General features: G+C 39.4%; 1 protein-coding gene across 6 annotated transcripts in view; it reads right to left on the bottom strand.

Moving 5' to 3' along the window:
- Positions 1 to 22,770, bottom strand: part of ACSL6 (acyl-CoA synthetase long chain family member 6) — a 107,710-nt gene that overhangs the window by 61,333 nt on the left and 23,607 nt on the right. For 2 of the 6 annotated variants that reach the window (XM_060765240.2, XM_060765239.2), the window contains exon 1: positions 12,204 to 12,318. The exons of 3 other annotated variants lie outside the window; for them this stretch is intronic. In XM_060765240.2, the coding sequence (XP_060621223.1) occupies positions 12,204 to 12,291 (88 nt within the window). In that variant the 5' untranslated portion in view covers positions 12,292 to 12,318. Of the gene's footprint in view, positions 1 to 12,203; positions 12,319 to 12,750; positions 12,942 to 22,770 lie in introns of those variants that run through there. One more of the 6 variants, XM_060765242.2, reaches the window with a different exon arrangement.

Below are 22,770 nucleotides of genomic sequence, written 5' to 3' on the forward strand. Positions count from 1 at the left end.
CACAATTGTCAGCATCTGGTGAAGCATCCAGCTTCCATATGTTCCATTATCTTGGGAGCATTTTCAGTTATTGTGGCCTGATATGAGCAAGAGCCAATGCACTCTGTCCAGACACGTGTAAGCTTAACCTTTGCCTCTCTTGGCTGATAAGATCTCACAGAAGTTAATTCAAGGGTGGTTGTCCTGAAGGTGGTTGGTTAATATTCCTGTTTGCACTGTCTTAAAGGAGGCTGAAGTTTGCTCTTTCCAGAAGACAATCTTTCAAGACTACAAAGTATCTACTTTCTAGTCTTTAAAGATCCTCTTCTGGAAAGTATCTCTCAGTTATTCAACAGAATAACAAAAGTTGGAACTTGTCAAAATGTGGAACCATTATATGCAATGATGAACGTTACTGTATAGTGCTCTGATTCCTTATCTGTCAGATAAATGAGGATGCTTGTACAGGATACAGACTTAATGAAATGTTGCTGAGTTGGGGGAAAAAAAACCAAATATGTGATTGCAAAAGTATTGCACAAACTGCTATCTTTTCGTGCAGTCTGAGTGCAGTAAGAGATGCTGCTGCTGAACTACAGAAGGCTGAAGGAGCCCCAAGGCACCTTCTGCATGACTGGTATTCCCAATGGCAAAGGCTTATAGTTATCACTTCCAAGTGCATCCTATTTTCTCAAAAGCTGCATGAAATGTACTCCTGGTGGTAACCTCCTTTGTTCACAGTTATGCTTCCTTCTTAGAACTACCAGAGTGAAATCTCACAAAGCAATGGTGGCAGTCATACCTAATTGTATGTGTAGCAGAGATACACTCTCTCACTTAAATAGTGAACAGCAGCATCCACTCTGCACATGTCTGACTGGCAACTTCCCAAAGGCAGCAGGAAATGGCCCTAGCCAAGGTTATCTCGGGCTATTTCTTAGGTGGGGCTGGGGTGTGCGTGCACAAGGGACAGGCTCCACACAAAAGAGACCTATGTCTTTTTAAAACTTTTAAATGATACATAATTGGAAACTATTAATTTGACATGCAGTTGAAAGAGCAGACCACACATCAAATTAATGGGTTCCAGTTATAGTTTTAAAGGGTTAAAAGAGCAAACTGTGGAACCGAGGACTGTCAGAAAAGCAAGGAATGTCTATACTATCTTCATAAATCTTTTCTGAGAAAGGTGCCTGAACATATGGTCTCTAGGCAAGATCCAGGATGTTTTGTAACAAAGAGTTTATCTGGATACATTTTAGTCTGGTTTCAAGTCAGGGACAGTGTTGAAATTTTTTTTTTTTTTTTTTGTCCTTACTGATACCTTGTTCCTAGGGGCAGTTGCGCACAGGCTTTAACACAAGAGCAATCGAGTTTCTTAAACCCATTTGGGCCCTGGCTAAAATCCAGATACCTACCCCCATCATCCTCACTTTCCTGGGGGGATGTCCAGATGCCCTGCTGGGCCTTCTGGCAAGGTCCCTGGACACAACACCCCCCCCCCCCCAAAAAAAAACCAAAATATTTAAAAAAGGAAATAATTTACCCGGCAGTCATTACCATGCTGCTGGAGCTCTCCTGGCTTGTAGAAATGATGCATCAGGAGCAGAGGGGAGCGAGTTTCCTTTTCTCCCACCCTTATCCTGGTGTGTCATTTCTACATGCCAGATGAGCTCCAGCACACAGCTGGAAAGACCCAGGTCTTCTGAAAGTCCCAGGTCTTTCCAGCTGTCAAATTACTTCGGCACAAAGCAGAGTTTTCCTGCTTTGTCCCAAAGGAATGCATTTTTACCTGAGGCGTCATTTGGACACCCCAGGGGAAAATGCGGGAGGACACACATTTTAAGTGTTGTCTGGATGCGCCCCAGTTAATAAGGGAAGTGATTGTCCTAGGTTTTTTTCAGCAGCTTTTGACACCATTAATCATGGCATTTTACAGGACTGACTCTGTGGGATGGGATTAAGAAGGTGCTGTATTATGGTGGTTCAGTTCCTATCTATGGGGCCAATTCCAGGCAGTGGCACCAAGAAATTCCATCTCATTCCCACAAGAATAGAACTGTAGGATGCCACAGGGCTCCATCTTGCAAAACCATATGGCTACAACAGGATCTGCTAGAGTAGAATCCCACTCTTTCCCAAATCAAGACTTGCTTATTGCATTGTTTACTATGGACATTTTGTTGCAACTCAACATTTAACATTTGCATTTCTCCCTCCTTCACCATCCTCTAAGCCAGGGGTCCTCAAACTTTTTAAACAGAGGGCCAGGTCACAATCCCTCAAACTGTTGGAGGGCCGGAATATAATTTGGAAAAAACCTGAATGAATTCCTATGCACACAGTACATATCTTATTTGTAGTGCAAAAGACACTTAAAAACAATACAATAATTAAAATGAAGAACAATTTTAACAAATATAAACTTAGAATTTCAATGGGAAATGTGGGCCTGCTTTTGGCTGATGAGATAGGATTGTTGTTGTTGTTGTGTGCTTTCAAGTTGTTTCAGACTTAGGTTGACCCTGAGCAAGGGCCAGGTAAATGACCTTGGAGGGCCGCATCCGGCCCCCTGGCCTTAGTTTGAGGACCCCTGCTCTAAGCACTGGTTAAAAATTATTTATTGAATTTTGCAGTCCCTTTTGTTATCATATTATTTCAGCCCTAAATGACTGATAATCCAAAAATTTAATGCAATGAATCATCACTTAATTTAATCTGTATGACAATCCCCTCCGGGGAGAGAGGGTGGTCTAGAAATAATAATAATAATAATAATAATAATTATTATTATTATTATTATTATTATCATCATACGTCAACGTTACTATAAAATACAGAAGATTTATCAAACCTTAGTGGACCATCTTGTATTGTTTATACATGAAGGGGAATAGTTGACAATGTCACTGCAAATAAATATATGAAAGATGAACATAAAGCAGACTAATGCAGTGGTATTCTGACAGCATTACAGGGTATATCTCCATATCTCCATAGATATATTAAAAGCATGCCTTCTATAAAACAAAACAACTTAAAATCAATTCACTTAGCACACTAATGTTCCCAAAGAATGAAACAAATTAACAATAAGTTGAAACAAAATGCTTGGCATTTTTATTATCTTATCCTGGCAATTCTCACTAATCGTTATGGTTCAATTACTTACAGAACTGTAGCCAACCTAAGTAAGTATCGGGTAAATTGCACATTTGTGGCTGTAAATGTCAGTCTATTAATTTTTACTAGTAGTCTTGGAATATATATTACATTTTATATATCAATTAACTAGACTTTTATTAGCAACTCCATTTTAACAAAACATGACAACTATTAATCAAACCTACTGCCAATGTATACAACAATATGAAGGGATTAGATTCGGTCTTTCTGAAGTTATTCTTCCATATATTTCTGCCATGATTTAAAAATAAATGCACAAAATCAGCAGGGCTTTTTTTTAAAAGATTCAAGTCAAAATTATGAAACCACATCAGGGTATAGTCTTTGTTTCCAGAACTATAAAACAAAGAACAGATTACTGTCATAATTTTACCAATTTCATTTCCCCATACATAGTAAAAGTCTAACCTGGAATAGATAATGGTGAAAGAAAAGTTGTTTCTTGTTGGTACAAGCAGGAAATAATGGACTCCTGAAAAAAGAATACTATTACTAGCTACTCTTTGGTTTGACTATGTAGAAATAAGTTGAAATCCTATTTCTGGAAATTTCTGGAGCAGGATTAGTAGTGCAGTGGAGTAGGCCCTCCACTTTTGTAGAAGTTAGGAATACAGGATCTCTATGAAATTTTAAAAAAAAATTACCCAAGAGAATACCTCCTAAGGTATCTTTAGGTATGATCTGCTGGACATTGACCACAAAATCATGCTGGAGGAGCAATCTATAGGTCTTCCAGTGTAACTCTATGGTCAACCACTACCAGACATATGAATCAAACCTGTAATGGTTAAACCTGAAAATGTGGGCTGACTATATTAATTTTCTCTGAAAACCAACAAAAAGTCTGGCACCTTAAAAGATTTCAGCTGAGATTTGGCCCTGGAAGATATGTCACACAATCTTTCCAGCCAGAGCTGTGATAAATGGATACATTTCCCTAAATTCAATACCACCAACCTTTTGGTCAACAAGTTCAGCAGCTCAGCGGTTTAACCTGCTGCACCAGCAGGGACCCCTCTATTGACCTTTATTTTATGCCAATTTTGCAGGAATTTTTCTGGGTTTATTGTAGGGAGGGAAGTTTTGGGCAATTTCCAAATAAATTTGAATATGAAAAATCAAATGTAAATGTGTGTGTTCTGGAAGCAGGGTGGAAGCTAAAAGACGTTTGATGTTTCTTCACCCCTGCTCTATAGGTTCTTCTCTCCAATCCACCTCTTCTCTTTCCTTCTTTACAAAAACTTGTGTATCAGTATTGGTATAGATTTCATTTTCCCCTCTATTTTCAACATTTTTTTAACTAGGGAAAACTTATAATTATCCATGCATGGAGCTTTTATAACTGATACAGGATGTGTGCTCTTTTAAGTGCGGGGACATCAAAACATAATTTCCAGACACGGTTATAGTCGTAATCAGACAATGTGACCACTTGTTAAGTGATATCCCAAATTAAAAGTACATATCAGCACACCAAGTGTGCAATCCATCATGACAGTTATAATCTGCTAGAATGCATACCCAAAGAAAAATTAAAAACATTGATATGTTATTTCCTGACCATCTGTGACCAGCCATTACTTAACCATGAATAACTTTAGCACAATGAAGAACTGTTTTCTACATCCTCTTCTGTTCAGTGCAGGATCAACACAGGTGCTGCTCTTAATAGGTATCGTAAAGAGATTAGTTTCAAAAATAGAATGGATGGGCAAGTACACAAACCATTATCTATGCCTGACTGAAATTATTATATATAGAACTGTGTACTGCTAAACACTTCCTATTCTCCAGAGCAATAGATGTCTCATGCTTTACTTCTCTGCAATATTGTCAGACCTTTAACATTTAAATATTAGCAACTCATTGTAAACATAGAAGCAGATGACTCTTAATTTCATTCATTCATTGTATTTGTACCCTTTTTGGGGGCCTTTTTACTACAGCACTATGATACCACTTCAACTTCCATGGAAACATTCTATGAAATTCTGGGGTTGGTAGTTTGGCCTAAGAGACCAGAGGAGCTCATAGACTGAGGAGTGATTTCATAAAGGGTTGCTATGTTTCAGGACCTTCTGGGATTTTTTTTGGGGGGGGGGAGGTGGGAGGTGAGTGGGGGTCTTCTCTGAACTGAAGACAAGACTCCAAAATGTGCAGCTTTGGTGGATTCAATTAGGGCAAGAGAAAAGGTTTGTGTGCAGATCCCCATCTCAGCAAATAGAATAGCAACTTGCTACAGTTTGAAAGGCTTAATGGTTTCCTTGCTACAACTTGCAAAAAATTTCCAGGGAATCTATGTGCTTACATTATTTCTTCCATCCTTCCCATTCCTTGTGATATTGGGGCTCTCCCTTTGCTCTGCTCTATGTCCATGTTCTAGCAGGAGGCAGGTGAGCTGTATTAAAAGTTCCTTATCCTGTCATAGTAAGTGAGAAAGAATAATCCCTTCATTTCAGTTTGAACTGGGAACAGCACCTTTAGATAAGTCTTTATTTTCAAACAGGAGCACCCGGTGGCACAATGGGTTAAACCCTTGTGCCGGCAGGAATTACTTATGTGTAAACCGCTTTGAGTTCCCCTCGGAGTGAGAAAAGCGGTATACAAATACTGTAAATAAATAATAATAAATATACATTTCAGGTTTTGGCCTGGAAACTTCAGCATTTGTGGGGATCCTGCACTGGTTGGTTACCCTAATTTCATAGTGTTTCATGGCACTTAAAGTGGAAACATAGTGCTATAACTGTATAGTGTGAAAGAGCTCAGAGTGTATTACATATTGGTAACAATCAATAAGTAAGTCAGCACACTAAAAGAAAACTCACAGAATTCAGTTTCTCATCTTACAGAAATCTGAAGCAATCTGTTTGTAGTGTTTTACAGTTTAATGCCCAGTGTTTATGGATGCCCCAAGATACTGCCCGGGCCAAGGGGCAAGTTGCACCTTCATTCCCTACACAGAAGAATCTTACTCCAACATTAGGAAAATGACTTCAGCAATGGTCCACTACCACACCTAATCAGCTGTCGGAATTTAAGATGCAATTGAAGACCCACCTCTTCCAGCAGGCCTACCTAGGCAATTTTAAGTTGTAAAGTGTATCTTGTTGCATATATGTTTTAATAGTGTTTTATCTATTGTTTATTGGTGTTATATCCCTCCTTGAGCCATAGGGAGATGTGGGTATTAAATTTATATTATTATTATTGTTGCTGTTGACTATAAGTAGGTTTAGGGGATGCCAAGTACGTGCAACTCTGCCCCCAATAGCTCACTGCCCTTTGCCAAACTTCAGCATCGACCACACTTGGCCTGATGACAGGCTGCTGGAAAGAAGGTGTCTGATCACCTGAAACTTAGTTTGTGGTTCACAAACGTTAGTCCTCCAGGTGTTTTGGACCTAACAGCTGGTAAGATTACTGAGATTTCTGGAAGTTGAAGTCCAAAACACCGGGAGGACAAAGGATGGGAACGACTGATTCATTACAATATTTATCTCAATGCTTTGTGGAAAGAAAAATATATCACATCTGATGCTGGAAACAGTGGAGTAGAAAAACTAAACTCTAAACGCCTTCATTAAACAATCCTAACTTTTCAGAAGCGGCTTAGAATATGACTGTCGCCTCTCTCCTTCATAGGATAAATGAACAAGTAATGAATAACCATGTCTGAAATATTGTCCAAATGAATCCAGTAATAAATGGAAACATACAAATCTATAGCTTGAAAAGGGGTCTAAAGAGAAAGACAATTCAGTTCCTATTTGGTTATATTAGAAGATCCTTTTTATAGCAATACCTGGAAATTTCTTTTCCAGCATAAACCTAAATTGTGTGTTTTTTAAAAATCAATACTTTCTAAACTCCTTGCAGGGCACCTCTGTTATCTCTAATCTAGATACCATGTTTTTCCTATTTGAATGTTTTACAGATTATCTGACAAAGTACTTGCAAAGGTTAATCTTGATTTTATATCCAAAAGTGGCTTGCCAGTGACCATGTCCTTAGTCAGCCTGGAGTGAACCACCTCCTTTTGGAACGTGGCCCAGCACTTGCAGCTACTGCCAGCAGGGGAGACCGGAGAAAAGAGGTTTGCTAGAACTCAAAATGTTGGCAACCGAAAGAGACTTGAGTGGAGGGTGTATTAGCCCTCTAGGACATCCCCCAATAATATCCATCCATCTATCTATCTGGCATAGATTTACCTACTTACTCTTGGACGAATTTGGAAAGAGAATAGTCATTTTGAGACACATCATATAGATTTATAAAAGGCAATATTGTACCTTTATTTAATATTAGTAAAAACATAGCAATATTTATCTTGGGTCATTGTGAGTTTTCTGGGCTGTATGGCCATGTTCCAGAAGCATTCTTTCCTGACGTTTCACCCACATCTATGGCAGGCATCCCTAGAGGTTGTGAGGTCTGTTGGGAACTAGGAAAATGGGATATCTATCTATTAGGGCTGGGTAACCATGGAAAAATTTGTTTCTAAACTCGATTCATTTTTAGGGGGTTTTTGCGTTTCGTTTTTTAAAAGAATTCCGAAATTTTTCTTTAAAAAAGTTCGAAATATACGAAATTTCATAAATTACGAAACAATTATGAAACAATTACGAATCGATTCGTTAATGGCGGACGCGATTGCACAATATGCAAAAAAAAAACCTCCAAATGGGACAGGGGGAACTTCTGAAGCTTCCCTCTCCCTCTGTTGTTGACTGTTGGTGTGATAATTTATTTTTTATCACTGATAAAACAAACAACAACCCTAAAACTTGCACCAGACATACGGAAACAATTACGAAACAATTACAAAATAAATTGAAAAATTTGTTTCGATTTTTAATTGCTCCTGCATGGCTCGATATCGGATCGTAAGCTAATTTAAATACGAATTAATAACGAATTACGAAATTAACGAATGAAACCGCCCAGCCCTACTATCTATCTGTGGAATGTCCAGGGTGGGAGAAAGAACCCTTGTCTGTTTGAGGTAGGTGTGAATGTTACAGTTGGCCACCTTGGTTAGCATTTAATGGCCTACCTGCTTCAAGATCTGGCTTCTTACTGCCTGGGGGCGTAAGTACAACCATTTAGGTTGTACTTTCACACTGTAACATAAGTAGCATCCGCAGACAAAATCTGTTTTAGGTGCCTATCTTGTGTCAAGAACTGGATTCAAGAACGTTTTCTTCACATCTTTTTGGAGAATACTCTTTCAATCTGCTAGATGAAGGCTAATGTACAACTGATAGGCTTTTATACTCTCTCTTTTGTGTCACTCTAACACCTTTAAGCAAGAGCAATTATAAAAAACCACAGCATGAATTCATCAACGGAAGGATGTTAGTTGTTTACTAAACAAATTTAGAGAAGGGTTAACAATTTCCCAGTCATTTTGTAACATAGTGAGAAATTACAAGGCCTTTAAATATGAAGGCCTTTAAATATTAAATTCAATTAAATATGAATTCCTTTAAATATTAAAATAGGGTTTTACATATCTTTTAAAAGTACTCTTCAGTGTGTCCCCTCACAAGTTTTGCAGTAACTGGCTTGTCCTTTGCATTAATTTTCTTTTAAAATGGACATTACACTTTTTCACACAACAGCACAATGCAGAGATTACAACAACTGTTCCCCAGTCTTCCTATTTTGCACACTGAATGCCAAGTAGGGCCATATAATTCTCAACAGTGTCAACGGTGCTTATTGCAAGGCATATAAAGTTCACAATTTGGCTGTAGTACAATTTGTGGGATCTGATCACGCTTTAATGGAATAGACTGGTGAAGTTACACAGCAGTTGTTTCAGGTTTACCTATCAGTCCTCATAGGAACAGTGAGTGTAACTTGAAGTGTATCTATACTGTAGAATTATGCAGTTTGACACCACTTTAACTGTCATGGTTCAGTGTATGGTCATAGGAGTTGCAGTTTTACAAGGTATTTAGCCTTCTCTTTCAAAAAGAGAGCCAATGCCTTACCAAACTACAAATCCCAGCATAAGAAATAAGAATTAAGAAATAAAGTGAAGAAGTGAAGCATTCCACAGTATTGAGCCATGGCAGTTAAACTGATGACAAACTGCATTAATTCTACTGTATGTATGTATCCTTAGAAAGGTTTTAGTTTTCTATGAACCTAAATGTATTTATCCAAGGGAAATCCCACTGAACTCAATGCAAATAATCTTCAAGCAAACATTGGATTATGCTGGTAAAGAGCAGACTAAACCTCAAGGGCCATAGTACAGACATTTCTGTCTCTTCTGGGGCTTTACCAGCAATGTGCATCCCCATCCTATTCACAGTAATTAGCATGAGGTAAATAGCTTTATTAGTCTGTTACATTATGTACAAAAGGAAATTTATGGCAACTTGAAGACTGGAAAGTTTCATCTGCCATACAGGCCATTTTATGAACTGTAATCTATTTCATCTAACAAGGTAAAAGGTAAAAGTTTCCCCTTGACATTAAGTCTAGTTGTATCCAACTCTGGGAGTTGGTGCTCATCTCAATTTCTAAGCCGAAGAGCCAGCATTGTCCATAGACGCCCCCAAGGTCCCGTGGCCAGCATGACTGCATGGAGCACCATTACCTTCCAGCCAAGGTGGTACCTATTGATCTAGTCACATTTGCATGTTTTTGAACTGCAAAGTTGGCAGAAGCTGGGGCTAACAGCAGGAGCTCACCCCACTCCCTGGATTCAAATTGCCAACCTCTTGGTCAGCAAGTTCAGCAGCTTAGTGGTTTAACCCACTGTGCCACCAAGAGCTCTGATAAAGTGAGACTATAATCCACATAGGTTTATGCCAGATAAAATAGGTACTGCCAGACCTTCCAAGAGTAACTTTTTGAATTACAACTCCCATAATCTCCAGTCTGTGTAATCAATACATTTGCTGGCTGGAGGATTCTGGGAACTGCAGACCAAAAATGTAAATGCTTCCTCATTCTGGTTCCCAACCATGTTTATCACTGTTACAAAGCAGGCAAGACACACATCTGTGAAGTTAAACAATAGATATGGGCGATGGAGAGCCAAAGGTCATCCCCTCCCTGGCTCCAAAACCAGTCTGGCATTAAAAAACCAATCAAGGAGACAATGGTGGGGGAAGCAGTTCTATCTGGTAGTGAAGCTTGTCATCTTCTCTCCTGTTGGCAAGGCTGGGGCAGCAGTTTGTCATGCAAATGTACCTTGGTTTCTCATTGTTTTACGAACAAAGCACAGTGATGTCAACAGGACTGGAAAACATCCTTGAATAAGAATCTGAAAGTCTTGTGACCTTTTATTTATTTCTCTCCTCATAATCTCATAATATCATTTCAAAGATGTCATTCCCAAAACCTTGTTATGCACAAGGAAACTTAAGAATTTCCTGCCATCACTCCATCATCAGCCAACGACCTTAATATCCCTTTTGCTGCCGACCTTAATATCCCTTTTGCTGCCGTCTAAAAAAAAAGTGCACCAACTGAAGTTTGCCCATCAAATAACATTTTACTTAGAAAGAGTTGCCCTCAAGGCGGAATATTTTTCTGCTCCTTCTTTGAGTCTTTTCTTTTTTTCAAATCCTCTATATTGCTGCAGATTCCTGGCTCTAACTTCATTGCTGTCCCTGTGGTGCACAATAATAAGTCAAAGTCCACTTGGTTGCATAAACCCAAAAGAGCTGCCCCAGTCTACAATGCCATTTGTTCATTCATGTTTGAAGAGACTGGAGCTTAGGAAACAAAGTGTTTATTGCCTCCAAAATATCTAAGACTAAAGTGTCAAGGCCAGACTCTCCCCATTTGCTGAACTGCTTGGCTACAAGCTAAGCATTTCAAATCCTGTAAAAGCTTCTGAAAGATACCACTCTGCTGTTAAAAGTAGATATAGATATACAATGGTTTGTTGTGAGTTTTTCAGACTGTATGGCCATTCTCCAGAACCATTCTCCCCTGATGTTTTGCCTGCATCTATGGTCAGCATCCTCAGAGGTTGTGAGGTCTGTTGGAAACTAGGAAAACAGGGTTCATATATCTGTAGAATGTCCAGGGTGGGAGAAAGAACTCTTGTCTGTTGGAGCTAGGTGTGAATGTTGCAACTGGCCACCTTGATTAGCATTTAATGGCCTAGTCATTTCAAGGCCTGGCTTCTTACTGCCTGGGGGAATCCTTTGTTGGGAGGTGATTAATCACGTTGAAACTGCTTGGCCATTAAATGCTAATCAAGGTGCCAATTGCAACATTCACACCTATCTCAAACAGACAAGAGACCTCACAACCTCTGAAGATGCCCGCTATAGATGCAGGTAAATGTCAGGAGAGAATGCTTCTGGAACATGGCCATACAGCCCAGAAAACTCACAACAACTCAGTGATTCCAGCCGTGAAAGTCTTCGACAATACATAGATATACAATAATAATAATAATAATAATAATAATAATAACAACAACAACTTTATTTATACCCCGCTCCATCTCCCCCAGGGGGACTTGGTGCAGCTTACATGAGGCCATGCCCAAAAATACAGAAACACAATATAACACAAAAGCATACCAAAACCAGAAATAAAATACATAAAATGCAAAACCAATATAATGAACTATCCGCAAAATACTGGGTTACTTGTAACATCAATAAGTATTATCCCTTCAGTAATAATAAGATGAAAATGCAAAAATATGCAAGCATACAGAAATAAACACACAACTTGGAGAATTTGTTGGGTGGAGATGGAGGTTTCAAATAGAACTGTTAAGTTAATGTAGGAAATACTGTTTGGATTGCTTACACGTTTATTTACTGTAGTCTTATTGCAAGCTGAGCTTGCTACCAGCTTCTTTCCCACGGGTTATTGTTTTATACACACAGTCTTCCCAGCATGTGTCTGGGAAGCAGAATATAGGTTAATATGACAATCCAGATTCTTTCCCATTCATTGGCTCTACATTTCCCCCAAAAGGCTCAAACATATCTGCAGTTGGTTGCTGAAAGTCACGCCAGTCAGTCATTGATTCAAGAATATATACTTACTTTTACTGCTTGTAGATCTCAGAATCTTCATGTAAAAGGCTTTATTCTCTTCCTCACAAAGGAACTTTGGGAAGCCAACATGTGGCATGCTGGCTTCTCAAAAGGCTCCAAACACTTTCTGAACTAAATAATACCCAACAAGATTGCTATCCTCCCCAGTATTTATTTCCAGCTTTATTTCCAAGCTTATCCCTGACACGGCAGTGCTAAATACTAACACAATGCATTTTTGTACCAGCTACTCCAAGGGATTTACAATGTTCCTGTGATCAAAATGTTTATACTCCAAGAGGGAGGGGGAAAAGAAAGTACATTTCCATGTTCTACATTATTGTTGTTGTTGTTGTCACCTGTCTCTCCTTAAGGTTCAAGATGGGGTACAACACAGTTAAAATACATAGATAAAAACACAAACTACTAAAACATATATATAATAAGTAAATAAAAGTTTTCAATCTTTGCAACACAGTGCACAATGAGCTTCCTTGCCCAACCCATCTCTATCCGTCCCCAGAGAACAGACAGGGACCACAACACAGTGACTTACTTGGTCCAAGAAGGGGTCCTATGATTCCCACATCCAAACATAGCCTTTGGATCAGGGCTACCTTTTCTTCATTCCCCTAAGAGTGCAGCAGTCATGGCAGCAGCAGGAAGGGAGATGCACTTCTGAGAGGGTAGGCAAGTTCCTCCAAGGCTGCAACATCACTCCACCGTTACCAAGATTCAAAAGAACAATGGAAGCTCCGCCTCTGAGAGGCTGGCAGGGTCCCCTCTTTGATACATCCAGTTCTCCCAGGAGCAGATGTCCTGAAATCACTCCCCCGCCCCTTTCACTCTGGAAAAGCATAGGAAATCCCCCACTCCTACCCCAGGGCCGTAGCTATGGAGGGATCAGTACATAGCATCCCCTGACAAATCCGGTCCTTTCATAAAAAATGTTCCTTCAGTGCCAAAATTTCGAGCATTTCAGTAACTTAAAACTTAAGCTGAGCATTGTGAAATAAAGTTTGGACATCTTAAAAAAGGGACAGGCAAGGGGATGAAAACACAGGGTACATCAGCACTGCAGAATTAATGCAGTTTGCCATATTTTTAACTGCTATGGCTCAGTGCTATAGAATCTAGGAGTTCTACATCAGTGGTTCTCAACCTGTGGGTCTCCAGGTGTTTTGGCCTACAAATCCCAGAAATCTCAGCCAGATTACCAGCTGTTAGGATTTCTGGGAGTTGAAGGCCAAAACATCTGGAGATGTTTAGAACCACTGTTTAGAACCACTGTTCTACATGATCTTTAGCCTTCGCTGAAAAATAGTGTTGGTGCCTCACCAAACTACTACCCTGGCATCCACCAGGAACTAGCAGCCTATCATGAAAGGACTAAGGCATTGACATCTCCGGCCCATCCTCTGTTCGGATATCAACCAGCAAGCCAATGCCTTAAATCAAGAAATAACTTCCAAAGATCTAAAGAGATACTCGCAGGAACACCTCAGCAAGCAAGAGTCCAAAAGTGGAAGGTTAAAACCCAGAACCTCAATCAGTGGCTGATAGCAGATGAGAAACTCCCTTCTGAGCTCACAGAAGTTTGGGCAACTTGGAAGACACTGAACAGACTATGCTCTGATACCATGAGATGCAGAGCTAACCTTAAGAAATGGGGCTACAAAGTGGAGTCCACAACATGAGAGTGTGGAGTAGAGCAAACCACCAACCACCTATTACAATGCAGCCTGAGCCCTTTCACATGCACAATGGAGGACCTTCTTACAACACCACCAGAGGCACTCCAAGTGGCTAGCTTCTGGTCAAAGGACATTTAGTATAATGCCAAGTGTTTAATCTTGTTTGTGGTTTTTTCTATATTTTCTTTCTATATATATAAAAATGCTCTGTGCATAATAAGTACCTTAAAAACAAAAGAACCAATGAACGAAATCACACCAAGTTTGGCAACAAAACGTCTCACAACACAAGGAGTGACCATCACTCAAAAATTATGATTTTGTCATTTGGGAGTTGTAGATGCTGGGATTTATAGTTTGCTTACAATCAAAGAGCATTCTGAACTCCACCAATGATGGAATTGAACCAAACTTGGCACACATAACTCCCATGACCAACAGAAAATAATGGAAGGGTTTGGGGGCATTGACCTTGAGTCTGGGAGCTGTAGTTCACCTACATCCAGAGAGCACTGTGGACTCAAACAATGATGGATCTGGACCAGACTTGGCACAAGCACTCATTACGCCCAAATATGAACACAGGTGGAGTTTGGGGGAAATAGACCCTGACATTTGGGAGGTGTAGTCACTGGGATTCACAGTTCACCTACAATCAAAGAGCATTCTGAACCCCACGAACGACAGAATCAGGGCAAACTTCCCTCACAGAACTCCCAAGACCAACAGAAAATTCTTAAGGCCATGCAGTCCAACTCCCTTCATCAGGGCAAGAAAACATAATCAAAGCCCTCCTGACAAAGAACTATCCAGCCATAGATATAGATAGATAGATAGATAGATAGATAGATAGATAGATAGATAGATAGAGATAGATATGATTCACACACACACAAATATAGTATCCTAGATTTGAATTGGACCCCTAAAGAAGAACAATGATATGTTGCATGTTCCAGAGTAGGCAAACCAGACAATCTCCACGTCAACACTGACAAAGAAACAGCAAGAAATACTGTTTACCCACAAGGATTAAAAAATTACATATATTAGAAACCAACACTTTCTCGTTACTTTATTTTCCAGATCAACAGACTGGGCCACAGCAACGCATGGCAGGGGACAGCTAGTACATTACAAATGTATTGTCAATTTGCTTTTGACACAATAAATAAATAAATAAAACCAAACTGCAACTTCCAGGATTCCACAACACGGAGCCATGGCAGTGAAAGTCATGTCAAACTGTGTTGATTCTACAGTATAGATTTTCAGTGTTTTGTATAACGTGAGATATTTGGGGATCAAAGAAAAAATGTATGGGGAAGTAGAATTCTGATTTAAGAGTAGTCAATGGCCCCCTCCCCCCCTCTGCCCTACCTCTGTTGTTGTTTATTTGTTCAATTGCTTCCAACCTGGAATAATTCCACAAAATAGATCTCATTGGTTTCAGTTCAAATCCATAGCCATATTTGGCTCCATCTACACTGAACATTTAATGCAGATTTAAACCAATATTGAAGAAAGTGGTTTCGCTGTACAGATGATTACATTGGAAATCCTGGAGCAATTTTTAGACCCAAATGGAGATTACACAAACCATAGAGCACCGATGTGCATTAGAATGGTGCACTTTTGTGAAAGTTTGTTATGTTGCTGCTGCAGTTTGAATAGCTTCAAACTGCATTAAATGGCCAGTGTGGAGAGGGCCTTAGTCTGGAATATCTGTGTGCTTTTTAAAAAGGATACCAAGATGCTTGTTTATTAAACTATTGTCCTTTAACTCTATTGTACATTTGCGAAACATGTACGCCATCTACAAATGTCACTCTTTACTTCTGGAACTATTCCATCAGCATTGCCTTCGAAAACTCCTACAAATCTCTTGGGAAGATAGGCGTACAAATCTGTATGGTAAGGAATCTTGCAGCACCTTACAGCCTGAGAGAAAGAAACTATAACATAAGCATGTCAGAAAATAGACAAGTGTTCCTTAGGGTCAGTGTAAATCAAAAATGAACTGAAAGCAAATCACAATCCATCCAGGTATTGGCACACTGTTAGGCCCCTTCCACACTATCCCTAAATCCCAGGATCTGATCACAGATTTTCTGTTTATCCCTGATTATCTGGCAGTGTAGATTCATATAATCCAGTTTAAAGCAGATAATCTGGGATCCGATCCAGGGATATAGGGGCAATGTGGAAGGGGCCTTAGAGAGGTGTATGAATGTAAGTGCAACGTATGCACATGTATGACCCTTTTGGGATCAGGCTCAGTGAGTTTAGAACTCATCCCAAAATCACCACCTCAGGCAGATGTCAAGCCATGGCAGGGGCTACTCTTGCTAGCCTCTCATGCAATCTATACAGGAATTCTTCATGAATGTTTCCCTTCTTCTTCTAGAAAAGCCAGCACAATTGCAAATACACTAAGGATGACCCTGTACTTCTATAAACTTTCTACCTCAGATGTGATGATCACAGAAAGTTCATGTTGGTTAATCCAGCCAAGAGCTTTGTGATCCCCAGAAATAGCCTTGGAAATAGGTAATGAGTGATCCTAGAGCATGTGGGCTATCTCTTCAGACTCCTAAGGGGAAGAGATATGCCTTCTCACAGCCTGATAAGTTGGGAGGATGAAAGAGAAAAGAAGGAAGTAAGGGGAGAACAAAGGAACAAGGGCACCCAGAAATGGCCCTTCCCTCACTTTCTCTAGCCACAAGTAGTTTTAACACCCATTTTTGCTAAAGAGGCCCCTGAGGAAATATAGCCCTGAAACACAAGCAGATCCAAAATTCCAACTCTTCTCCAGCCTTACTGTTTTGTGTGGTAGATTTAAACCAGCATGCTAGAGACTGCAGTATAAAGCATACTTAAAACAATTGTCGGATTAAGATAGGATCTAGAAAGATGCTAATCATGACCCTTGACCTACATTTTCAAAGACGATACTGATCTCTCAGATGTTTACACTGGGCTATATGTGTTCATGTGTGAAAGCAATACATCTTTTTATCAAAAGTCAGTTTTCTAGGGTTCACAACTTTTTTTGAGAAGATTCCTTTTGCAGTAATGAGGACACTTGCATTAATATGTGTCATATGCTATGAACTCATTGTTTTTGTTCATGCTTCCAGAAATGGATTGGAATTAGTTAATATAGTTCAATTGAGTAGTTTCTCTTTCTTGTCTTCCTTTGTAATTTCTTCACTCAGGAACTGTGACCTCTAAATCATTTCCAGTGTGTATACACTACAGGAAAGCTGAGATATTTTGCAACAGGTTTGGGGATATTGCCATTTTTAGTGTCTGATTCGTGTCCATTAATCCTTTTGTGTAGAGCAATATTTCTCAACCTGGGGGTTGGGACCCCGGGGGGGGGGGGTTGCGAGGGGGTGTCAGAGGGGTCACCAAAAACCATCAGAAAACACAGTATTTTCTGTTGATCATGGGCATTCTGTTTAGCCCAGTTCTATCATTGGTGGTTTTCAGAATACTCTTTGATTGTAGGTAAACTATAAATCCCAGCAACTACAACTCCCAAATGTCAAGGTCTATTTTCCTCAAATTCCACCAGTGTTCATATTTGGGTATATTGAGTAATCATGCCAATTTGGTCAAGATCCATCATTGTTTGAGTCCAGAGTGCTCTCCGGATGTAGGTGAACTACAACTCCAAAAATCAAGGTCAATGCCCACCAAACTCTTCCAGTATTTTGTGCTGGTCATGGGAGTTATGTGTGCCAAGTTTGATTTAATTACATCATTAGTGGCGTTAAGAATGCTCTTTGATTGAAGGTGAACTATAAATCACAGCATCTACAACTCCCAAATGACAAAATCAACCCCCAACCCCACCAGTATTTAAATTTGGGGGTACTTGGTGTTTGTGCCAAATTTGGTTCAGTGAATGAAAATACATGCTGCATATAAGATATTTCCATTCCGATTCATAACAGTACCAAAAGTAGAGTTATGAAGTAGCAACAAAAATAATTTTATGGTTAGGGTTCACCACTGCGCCCCCGGTGGCGCAGTGGGTTAAACCCCTGTGCCGGCAGGACTGAAGACCAACAGATCACAGGTTCGAATCCGGGGAGAGGCGGATGAGCTCCCTCGATCAACTCCAGCTCCTCATGCGGGGACATGAGAGAAGCCTCCCACAAGGATGATAAAAACATCAAATCATCCAGGCGTCCCCTAGGCAACGTCCTTGCAGACGGCCAATTCTCTCACACCTGAAGTGACTTGCAGTTTCTCAAGTCACTCCTGACACGACCAAAAAAATAAAAATAAAAAAACCCACAACATGAAGAACTATTAAGATGCCGTGGCACTAGGAAAGTTAAGAACCACTGGTATAGAGAGTCTGTCCTGTTTGTCCAATGTAGAGTATATAGGGGCACCACTGGCATAGTATGGCACCTTGGAGTAAAGCAAGTAAATGTATCTCTGATGCTGGGAGTAATGTTCTTGGCTTCTGTAATACTGCTCCTAGAATTGGGTTTGTGGTAGGATCTTGTAATGTATCCTGTTATAAGTGAGTAATTTAAGATTTGAAGGCTAGTTGTGGGCCAAAAAGGCCTGCCTAGTAGAGTTTCTGAGAGGACTGTGTTATTCTTCAGGATTTGTTGTCAAACGTCAATAATTTGAGTAGTCTCAGCTAGTGTCTATAAGTGACTACTACTGTCATTTTGTATTTCTGTCTGTCTTGTGGCAAAGGTTCTGGGTATGAATCTTAGTATATGAATATTTCAGTTTGAGAAAATCCTGTTGTAAGTCCAAGGATGCTGATGTATAGCAATCAGTGCATTTTTGATAGATAAGGGTGCTTAGAAATCCAGCATGCAGGTGTACAGTGGTGCCAAGAAAATGGATTCCTGCATCACCTGTTCCAGAATGAGATTGATGGTAGGATAGAAGTTGTTGAAATCCTGGTGGAACTTCTCAAGTGATTGCTTTCCATTTGACCAAATTACAAGAATGTTATCAAGAAATCATAAGTAGAGGAGAGGTGTTGGGGTACATGTGCTGAGGAAGCATTATTCCAGGTGAGTCAAGATGTTTGCTTCAATCACATCAGCTACAAGGTGAGTGTGATTTTGGTCACCTCTCATTTTAAACAGGCCCTGCTCCCATAACTGTATAAAAATGCTTTATACCTGAGACCTAAATAACACTATTGCATCTAAAGAAGTGGGTTAATATCCATAAAGGCTTGTGTTATTGATCTGAGAGGTCCAAGATAGGAATCCACTGCACTACATGAAGGGAAGAAGCTCTTTGTGATTGAGCTAAATTGGAAACTTTAGAATGCCTTCAAATACACACTAAGCTCAGTGAGTTGCACTGTGAACACATACACTCGCTCTATTTAGGAAATCCAAAGTACCCAGTCTGTTAAACTGGCCACAGGCCTAGAGATCTACTAATAAAGGATGTTTCATTGATATATACGCCACATTCTTTGATGTACCAACTCTCTGCTGAACAAATCTTGAACTGAACGTTTGGAACTCAGGAAGTACTCATCTTGTAAAATATAATTTCCCCTCTAATCCTTGTCCCAAAGCTTCTTTCATTGCATTGTAAGTGCTGTACTGCTGTTTTTTTTCCTCATGAGTTTTATTTACTACAAAAGAAAACATTAGAGCTGGGAAATTTATTGGGGTATACCTTTATATTCAGTTGCACCACAAAACTAGTTATTAATGGCACAAAATCTAAGCAGATCTGTATTAACTGTAAAAGGAAATGAAAAAACTTTTACTACATGTACAATGGAAGAGCTGTTCAACAGAGAGACAAATTACCTTGGAAGGTGGCAGACTTGCCCTTTTGTAGCCATTTGTTAGCAGAGACTAGATGGCTACTCCAAGAGATGCTTTAACTGGATTTTGGACTTGTAAACCCCGAGATCTCCTCCAATTACAAGATTATGCGTTAAAAAAAATCCTTGGCGATTTAACACTACGTAAGATCTTAGAAGTAACAAAGTACAAATAACACAGTCAACTGTAGCTACTTTTTGGAGGATATCAAGGTTGTAGCAATCATTTCAAAAGCTATACATGAAGTAAAAATGAAATTATGATGCTCGTGTAATTATTAACTACTGTATTTACTTCATGTCTTCTTAAAAGGTAAATTCCTCCTCCCTTCCCTTATCAGTGTTAAAAGGATGAATGTTTGCACTGGAACTAGCCATGGTAAGTCTGTAATCAAAGCAGAGCTTGGAAAAATTACTTCGAAGATTACAACTACCAGCGTTATCAGGGATCCCTCAGGAGTCCCCGGTGGTGCAATGGGTTAAATCCTTGTGCCAGCAGGACTGCTGACTGAAAGGTAGGTGGTTCTAATCCAGAGAGCAGGGTGAACTCCTGTCTATCAGCTCCAGCTTCTCATGCGGGGACACAAGAGAAGCCTCCCACAGGTGGTAAAACATCCAGATGCATTTATTTACTATCCCACTTTTATCCCAGTTTAGGAACCAAGGCATATTACAGTGTAGGATTAAAAATTGTTAAAATAATATTTTTAAATACACTATAGTGTTGAAATACATATATCAACAGTTGACCCTTGCATTGTGCATATAAACACACAACCAATTCAAATCTGAATGTTCAACAGCCAGCACTCAAAGAACTACACAATAACAGTAAATTAATGCATTAGCTACATATTGGTAAATGCTGACAAAAAAGAAGAATAAAACAAAAGGACTCTTCCAATCTCTTACATACATTCCTACTGATACAGGGGTCCCATAGAATACTTACTCCCAAATAAGTAGCTCAACAGGACTTAAACACATGAGAGGTCAACCTTGTAGGTACCTGCTGTTGAAGCACAGTGACAATCTACATTACATATTGAAAATGTCATTTTATTTTGTGTGAGAGATGCTGAACCTAGATGCTAGTAATATGTTCTTATTACTATTTTACCAAAACAAATAATCAGGCTGCTACAGTCCTCACACAGAAAAAACAACTTTTCTCCTTCATTCTGCAGTGTATTTTACTATCCCTTCTGCTAGTTTCAACTAGCAGACAATAGAGGATTCGCTTGATAAATTAGAATGATTTAGTGTGTTTGTAACCCCTAAACTGAGAACATATTAATCAGATGTACTGAAAACATATTTCAACTTTCTGCAGGTGAGGCTTGCAATTTACTGGAAATGCACATATGACTTCATGCATGTCAAAAAATGAGTCCTCATTTCCTACTTGGAAAATGTCGTTCAGATGATTAGTCACACCATTTAAATGACAATTCTTTAAAAAATAACCGCAGTGGGCTAGTAGTAATTTTTAAAATGTAAGAATTCATCTCCCACACTACGTTGTTATACTGCTATTATTCCACTTTAACTGTGGAGTCTCTGGATTTGCAGTTAAGGAAGAGGCAGTGAGAATTCTCAACCAGGGAGGCATTACTAAACAACAAACTCCAGAATTCCACAGGAGGCAGCCACAGCAGTTAAAGTGGAATGATAGTGCTATAACAGTGTAGTGCAGTGGTTCTCAACCTTCCTAATGCCATAATCCCTTAATACAATTCCTTGTGCTGTGGTGACCCCTAACCATATTATTTTCATTGCGACTTCAGAACTGTAATTTTGCTACTGTTATGAATCATAATGTAAATATCTGTTATGCAGGGTGTATTTTCATTCACTGGACCAATTTTGGCACAAATACCCAATACGCCCAAATTTGAATACTGGTGGCGTAGGGGGAGGGATTGATTTTGTCATTTGGGAGTTGTAGTTGCTGGGATTTATAGTTCACCTACAATCAAAAAGCATTCTGAATTCCACCAATCATGGAATGGAACCAAACTTGGCACACAGAACCCCCATGACTAAGAGAAAATACTGGAAGGGTTTGGTGGGCATTGACCTTGAGTTTTGGAGTTGTAGTTCACCTACATCCAGAGATCCCTGTGGACTCAAACAATGATGGACCTGGACCAGACTTGGCACAAATACGCAATATGCCCAAATGTAAACTCTGGTGGAGTTTGAGAAAAATAGACCTTGACATTTGGGAGTTGTAGTTGCTGGGATTTATAGTTCACTTACAATCAAAGAGCATTCTGAACTCCACCAACAATCTGGAGATTATGTGTGCACTTACACTGTAAAATTAATGCAGTTTGATATCATTTTAACTGCTATGTTCAATGCTTTGGAATCCTGGGATCTGTAGTTTGATGAGGCACCAGCACTATTTGGCAAAGAAGAGTCCCAGAAAACCTTTTGATAGGATCACCATAAGTCAGAAATTACTGGAAGGCACACAATAACAAGCATAGGTAAACGGTAGAATGCATTAATAAGAAATATTAAAAGCACCAGTGATAACAAATGGTGATGACCTACAACAAGCTCTGTCAAAAAATAGCATCCTCTCTGAGATGCTATCTGGTTGATAGCATCTAGATAGTCGCTTCTGGCTGAAAAAGGCGGTATACAAATGCAGTAAATAAATAAATAATAAATAAGAGACAACTAACTGATGGTTGCATACTCTTTTCTCCCCTCTGCTTCTCTCCCTTTATAAAAATACATGGCTTCATGTTACAATTTGTTCGGCTAATTGGTCTTTATGCTCCTGTTTAAAAAAACCTAATTACTTGACAAAGCAGTGAAACTGACTGTGTAGCTATCTCTTACACTTATTGTAAAATTATGTTATCAAAATAATTTGTTTACAGCCTATTTGCCATGATATGTCTCTGAAGTGACATCACAGGGTTGGCTAGCAAAACTTCTGGGATTTTTCTTCATTCACAAACATACACTAACAAATGAGAACTTTAGGATAGAATGATGTACTGTGGCTTTACCTTCTCCGTGTTATTTGCAG

The sequence above is a fragment of the Anolis sagrei genome, chromosome 2, assembly GCF_037176765.1.
Source record: "Anolis sagrei isolate rAnoSag1 chromosome 2, rAnoSag1.mat, whole genome shotgun sequence".
Taxonomy (NCBI): Eukaryota; Metazoa; Chordata; class Lepidosauria; order Squamata; family Dactyloidae; genus Anolis; species Anolis sagrei.